The 7,195-nt window shown below is 36.9% G+C and overlaps 1 protein-coding gene across 1 annotated transcript; it reads right to left on the bottom strand.

Moving 5' to 3' along the window:
* Nucleotides 1-3,320: 3,320 nt before the first annotated feature.
* On the bottom strand, nt 3,321-5,331 carry LOC109005229 (CBL-interacting serine/threonine-protein kinase 5-like). Its single transcript, XM_035682791.1, has 2 exons — nt 5,206-5,331; nt 3,321-4,996 (listed from the first exon to the last, which is right to left on the bottom strand). Exon 2 carries the CDS (start codon nt 4,885-4,887, stop codon nt 3,565-3,567), a length of 1,323 nt encoding a protein of 440 aa, XP_035538684.1. The 5' UTR covers nt 4,888-4,996; nt 5,206-5,331; the 3' UTR covers nt 3,321-3,564.
* Between the last annotated feature and the right edge of the window lie 1,864 nt (nt 5,332-7,195).

Raw genomic sequence — 7,195 nt, 5'->3', positions numbered from 1 at the left:
AAAAAAGAGAGTCTATATCAGTGGTGTTCTTAGGCGATGCCTTTTATATAAATAAAATTTTACTTTTACTTATATATATAAAAAAAATAAAAAATAAAAAAAAGAATGTTTATAACAGCTATCCAAAGAAAAAAAGTATTGAGGAAATAAGTTCTTCTTCCATTGTTCTCAAAATTTCTATCATTCTTTTTCCTCAAAATCACCAAACTAGGTAGAGAGGCGCAGTTTTAAAAGCTTCAACACTAAATACTCTCTTCACTACCTCATTAATATGATCTATGCCATCTCAAAAATTCCAGACTTTAAGCTTAAAAGCAACTTATAAGACCCATATGTAATCTGAGCACAGAGATTGAAAAACAAGCATACAAAATCCATCTAAATAAATATTGAATGTCATAAATATCTCTCGTGTGTAAGTATAATTTTCTCCAGAAACGCCCGCCCAATCCATACCGAGAAATAAAAATAACAAGATACATATGTGCAATAGCGCAAGGATAAAAACTAACCAATTTAGTCATAGAGCAGGCAAAATAACACGCAATAATATGAGGGCAGGAAATGGAGAGTACCCTTTCTCTGCGTGCGGCTTTCTTTCGCTCCAATGCTTCGAGGGCGAGGGCATGGCGGGATTCGAGGGCCCTGAGCTTCTGTTGTGCTTAAGGGAGAGGTTATTGGCTTCCTTGGCCCTCTTCTTGTGGTGCTCTTTCACCTTTCTTACGATAGTGTATTCAGTGGTACCATTTTGCTCTTGCTCTCTCTGACAAACAAAAATAAAACCATCTCTATGGATGATAGCGGTACCATTTTACCAGGTCTAGAAGGCTTGGATGAATGTCGGCGAGAGATGGGTTTGAGAGCTTGATGGGTATGAGTGTATTGGTGGGCGAAGAGGTGTACTGTGATCTTGGGTTGGCTAGTTTGGGCGAGAAAGAGATGATTCTCAAAGCTGAGCTTCCGCAAGTCATCAGTGAGAGTGTACTCGAATTAGCTACTCATCTCCATCAAATAACCATCGAGATCATCACAATGGTGGCTAGGGTTTCCTAGAATCGTGGCTAGAGTTGAGAGAGAGAGGGGAGGTTCGGGATCACAGGCCGAAGGAATGAGATTTTTTTTTTTTTTTTTTGCCTTTTATACGAGTTCGATTATACTGGATTATGAATACGGAACCTGACTTTCATACCCAGGTCTGGATCGAATATATCCAATTTTTATAATACGGGTTATGGGTCGGAATCCGTAATCCAAATCCAGATTACCAAGTTTCGAATAAGGTGAGAAAAAATTCGACTCGAATGAACAGTTTTATCTGTGCAGATGAGATCATATTTATTATTCACTACGTACGTATAAAACGCAAGGTACGTTTGGATAGTGAGAAGTGTTGAGAATATTTATAGATAATAGTGAGGAATCCGTAATCCAAATCCAGATTACCAAGTTTCGAATAAGGTGAGAAAAAATTCGACTCGAATGAACAGTTTTATCTGTGCAGATGAGATCATATTTATTATTCACTACGTACGTATAAAACGTAAGGTACGTTTGGATAGTGAGAAGTGTTGAGAATATTTGTAGATAATAGTGAGGAATCCGTAATCCAAATCCAGATTACCAAGTTTCGAATAAGGTGAGAAAAAATTCGACTCGAATGAACAGTTTTATCTGTGCAGATGAGATCATATTTATTATTCACTACGTACGTATAAAACGCAAGGTACGTTTGGATAGTGAGAAGTGTTGAGAATATTTATAGATAATAGTGAGGAATCCGTAATCCAAATCCAGATTACCAAGTTTCGAATAAGGTGAGAAAAAATTCGACTCGAATGAACAGTTTTATCTGTGCAGATGAGATCATATTTATTATTCACTACGTACGTATAAAACGTAAGGTACGTTTGGATAGTGAGAAGTGTTGAGAATATTTGTAGATAATAGTGAGGAATCCGTAATCCAAATCCAGATTACCAAGTTTCGAATAAGGTGAGAAAAAATTCGACTCGAATGAACAGTTTTATCTGTGCAGATGAGATCATATTTATTATTCACTACGTACGTATAAAACGTAGGGTACATTTAAATAGTGAGAAGTGTTGAGAATATTTATAGATAATAGTGAAAAAGTAATGAAAAAGTAATAATAAAATATTGAATAATAATAAAAAATATGTGAAAAGTAATAAATAGTAAGAAGATAGATAAAAAGTAATAATAAAATAAAGAATAGTAATAAGAGTACTTAAAATACTCTCACTTACCAAACATACCCGTAGTGATGCTCTGCTTTTATAAAGTAATTTTTTCGATCTAGATAAACAGTCCTACCGGCGCGTAGGTGAGATCATATTTATTATCGACTAAAAAAAAAAAAAACGTAGTGATGCTTTGCTTTTATAAAGTATTAAAGTGGACAAATGTCAGTCATTCGCTCCTTTTGGTGTGAGAAAAACTAAAGCCTTCTCTTTCCTTCCTTAAATTGGTTAATAATTGGTGTAAGACAGAGACGCGTGGCAACAAATATGGATGGAAGAGAATGACGGTTGAAAGCTCAACTACCAGCAAATGAAAAGCCATATTATTTTTCTTTTCTTTATATTTTGTTTTGTTTTGGGTGTGTCCACTTTATATGGTGCCACGAATTTACTCAAATGTGTTCAGTTTTCAATTCTTTTGGTCCCACTTGACCATGTCTCAGGAAAACTAGGTTCGCCCGAGTTCTAATCAGATTAAAGGTGACATGAGCTTAGGGCAGGTGTCCAATGGATCACAGGAATGCTAGTACATTATAATCCTTGTTTAGTTTAGCCAATGTCTGTGCTGCTCTGTATACCGAATGGAATTTCATGCTTTTATAAATTTTAAGGTACACAAGTGTCCAAATTCAAATGTTATTTTAATTAACAAGTGCATAAAATCGAAAAGATACAATAACAAAAAATATTTATTTTCTTATTATTTTTCTCTTATCTTTTATGTATTTAATTTTTATATATATCTTTAGAAAAAAAAAAAGCAATAGAAAAAAATTGTTTCCAATCTTTTTTTAAAACATTTCTTCAAAAGCTTGTGTATTCGTCACTGGTTGATAATAATTTGGGGTTAGCTCCCCTGCCTCGGGTCCATTGAAACACAAATAGCAATGGGCAATCCAATTTCTTTCCATTTTCCCTTCCACCAAACAGCATCCTCAGAAATAAATTTTAAACGTTTGGCGCTCCGCTCCGCTCTCTCTAGCGGCTAGAAAAGACAGAAAAACAACTAATTACCATAAACGAAAAGCTTGAAAACAAAAAAAACAATGAGAAGGGAAATAGGTAACTAAAAACAACATATTGTATAAAACCTTGTCATCTTTCACTCCATCACTGATATTCAAAACTTGAATATAATAATCACAAACTATTTACATAATGATATTAATGTTTTTCCATTAAAAAAAAAAAAAACGTTCTTGCTTTTGCTTTCCTACGTATCTCCCTGTGTTCTTGATTGTTATGAAACAAACATCAAAACCGATAATGATGCATGTCATACCATTCACATTCTGCACTGCTATCATCCATCCAAGGCGTTACAGATACTGTCATCTTGCCATGTCCAGACGATGTCTTTCAAAGCAGGCCTGACACTGTCTTCGAAAAACTTGGCGTACTCCAAAGTGTCACCCGCGGACTTGGAGAACTGCACGATGGCAACCTCGGGGGCCACCTCGAACACCTCGGCCGTGACGGCCAGCCTCCCCTTGCGCCCGTCTATGGGGGCTTCAAATCTCACCTTAAAGTCCTTTGCTTTCGCCACCCGGAAGCTCAGCCCCTTAGCCACCGACTCAATTTTCGCCACAATCGACGCGACCGCGCACCTCGACGTGAACATCGACCCCACCTTCCGCTTCTCCTCGAACAGGCTCGACAAGTCGAACCCGGACGACATTGAGGCTATGAGCTGGAACGCGTTGAAGAAACTTGGAGTCTTCGGAGGCGCACGATCGTGATTATCCCCCACGGCTTCTGATTGCGTTGTTTCTTTGATAATCTCAATGGCAGCGACCGGTCGAACCGGCCTCGTTATCCCTTTGCGGAACCAAGGGACGCGCATTATGGCCGGGATCGTGATGCGTCTATCTGGGTCGGGGACGAGGAGCTTGGAGATCAATCGCTTCGACTCGCACGAAAACCAAAGGGGGAACTCGAACTGGGATTTAAAGATTTTGCTATACATTCTCATAAGATTCTCGTCCTGAAAAGGAAGAAACCCAGCTAGCAGTACGTATAGGATCACTCCACAGGACCAAATATCGGCCTTGGACCCGTCGTATCCTTTCCGCTTCAAGACCTCCGGGGCCACGTACGCCGGAGTGCCACACTGCGTGTGGAGGAGCCCGTCGTTGCGCAGCTGTTCGGGCAAAGCGGACAGGCCGAAGTCGGAAATCTTGAGGTTCTCGTTCTCATCGAGTAAGAGGTTTTCAGGTTTGAGATCTCGGTGGGAGACGCCTCTGCTATGGCAGAAATCGACTGCGCTGATCAGCTGCTGGAAGTAGTTGCGGGCCGAGTCCTCCTTGAGCTTGCCCCTGGCAACCTTGGCAAAGAGCTCGCCGCCGCGGACGTACTCCATGATGAAAAAGATCTTGGTCTTGGTGGCCATGACTTCCTTGAGCTCCACCACGTTGGGGTGTCGGACCAGGCGCATGACCGAGATCTCGCGCTTTATCTGCTCCATCATGCCCTCTTTTTTCACCACCTGGTCCTTGTTTATGACTTTGATCGCCACGCTCTCGCCGGCCACCATTTCTTTGCCGTAGTAGACCTTGGCAAAAGTCCCTTTGCCCAACAGCCTTCCCATCTCATATTTCCCAAACAATATATTTCTCTTCTCCTCCATATGCTATTCAGATCAGAGCCACCCACAACTCCAATATCCTTGCAGTGAGATTCAATTTAGCATCGATTTACGTATCGATTGTGGTTCAAACGGTGATGCTATATTGGAACTGTATAAATTTGACGACTTTTCTTTAGAAACAAGAGATAAATTTTTGGATTTTGTTCACAAGATTGGAGGAGTACACTGAAAAGGATTCCAAAAAAGAACAGAGGATATGCATATTTGGAAGGATTCCATCAAAGGGTTTTTAAGGAAAAAAAAAAAAAAAGGGAAAATAGTGAGGTGGAGGGGACTTTGTTGAGAATTAAGAAATACCTTCGGGGTACTGCGTTGAGAGGGAAGAATAGTGAAATGGTGGACGACACGGAGGGTTTCCAGTTTGGCTCGTAGCGTTTGGAGCACGGTGACGGGCACCTGGTATTTTCTTGGGTGCACACAGAGTGAAAAATATCGCCACATTTTTAAATGCGAGAGAGAGAGCATGCGAGAAGAGGACACGTTCATGTGGGGCCACAAACTCAATAATTAAACTTTAATATAATATTTAATCTTCTTGATTTATAAACTAATTTAATTTTTAATAAGTTCATTGGTATGTTTCTGACCCTGATTTGGGGTTGGGTGCCGGTGGCACGGTGCCGCACTTTGCTTCGTCTAGTGGCCTTGGTTTAGGATGATTTGTAGAGCAAAAAAATGTTTCAAACTCATTTTATCATTAAAAATTTTTCAAATCAGAATTTAATATGCGTTTTGGTGGTGAGTAGTAATTAGTGGACTAACCAGCTGCCTGCCTTGCTACACAAGATTTCATAATGCTTTTAGTTCTCCCTATTTGGAAGGTTATCCAGTCACAATCGATGATTCGAAAGTGACTTGAGAAGAGTTGAGTTAGATTGTGAATAGTAGTGAGATGAGTTGTGAATAATAGTGAGATTTATGAGTTAAAGTTGCTGAATAGTAATGAGATGAGTTGAGATGAGCTGTGAATACAAACGTCTCCTTAAGAATTCGTTTAGATAATGAGTTGAGATGAAATAAATAAATATAAAAATTAAAAATTAAATAAAATATTATTTTTTAATATTATTATTTTAAAATTTTAAAAAATTAAATTATTTATTATATTTTATGTAAGAATTTAAAAAAATTATAATAATAAAATGAGATGAGATAAGATAAAATTAAACATTTTCACTCTTTGAGCCTAAACTTATCCACAGTTCTATTTCCATATGTGGCGGCTCTTTTTTCTTCTTGAAGCCTAATTACAATTTTTGGATAGTGAGAGTGTTTCATCTCATTTTATCATTATAATTTTTTTAAATTTTTACACAAAATATAATAAAATATTATAGAATTTGAGTTGAAATAATTTATAAATAGTATAATAAAATATTAAAAAATATTATTATTATTTTAAAATTTTAAAAAATTATAATAATAAATTAAGATAAATTGAGATGAATTTTAAATAGATAGTTATTTCTGTTTTCAAGAATGTTTGCAATTTATTTTTTCCGATTACACTTTTTAATTTGAGAATCGGTTAACGGCTAACCTCCTGATTTTTGTCTACATTGACCCCGCGTGCGAGTCATGACAACAAAGCCGCGCGCTAATAATGGTCCCAACTCTCAAGCGAAAAACAACATAATTGTAGTCGTGATATGTATTCAGCCTATTGCATTAATACGTTGAAATTTTGACTTTTCTCTCTCCATTTTTATTTTTAAAAAAACTAAACACTGCATTGATAAAATATTATGGATATATATGAGAGGAGAAGATGGAAAACTCAACCATCATTCTATGTAGTAGATACTACGCATTTTATTAAAGATATAGGTTTAATAGATATTGATCTCTACATGACCTTATCAATAAAATAGTTGTCGTGGATGACAGTTTAATCATGCATTCTATTTGGCGGATGAAATGCTGCGGGTATTTAAATTTTTTAGTGAAGAGAATCGCCTTCTTTTTGTTTTTCTAGATTTTTTATATGAAAATAGATAAAAGACTAAACTCGTTTAGACAGTGAAATGAGAATAGATAAGTTAAGATAATTTATAAATAATAATAAGATTATTAATTAAAATTATATAAAATAAAATGAGATGAGATGAGATGGTCTGCATCCAAACACATGTTTATATTTTTTGTTGTTATTTTTTTATTGTTATTTTTATGTATTTTTTAGGGGGGAGGAAATCGGTGGGTGCCAAGGCTGTAGGGGCGGCTCATTGACCTTTCTGTGGGTTCGAACAGCGGAATTTCTATTTTATCTTAATGGGAATTGAAACAA

The sequence above is a fragment of the Juglans regia genome, chromosome 11 (assembly GCF_001411555.2).
Source record: "Juglans regia cultivar Chandler chromosome 11, Walnut 2.0, whole genome shotgun sequence".
NCBI lineage: Eukaryota > Viridiplantae > Streptophyta > Magnoliopsida > Fagales > Juglandaceae > Juglans > Juglans regia.
This window is presented reverse-complemented; position numbering and strand designations above follow the sequence as displayed.

Coding starts and splice junctions, on each gene's coding strand:
- LOC109005229 (XM_035682791.1), bottom strand. CDS start 4,887: ATGGAGGAGAAGAGAAATATATTGTTTGGGAAATATGAGATGGGAAGG.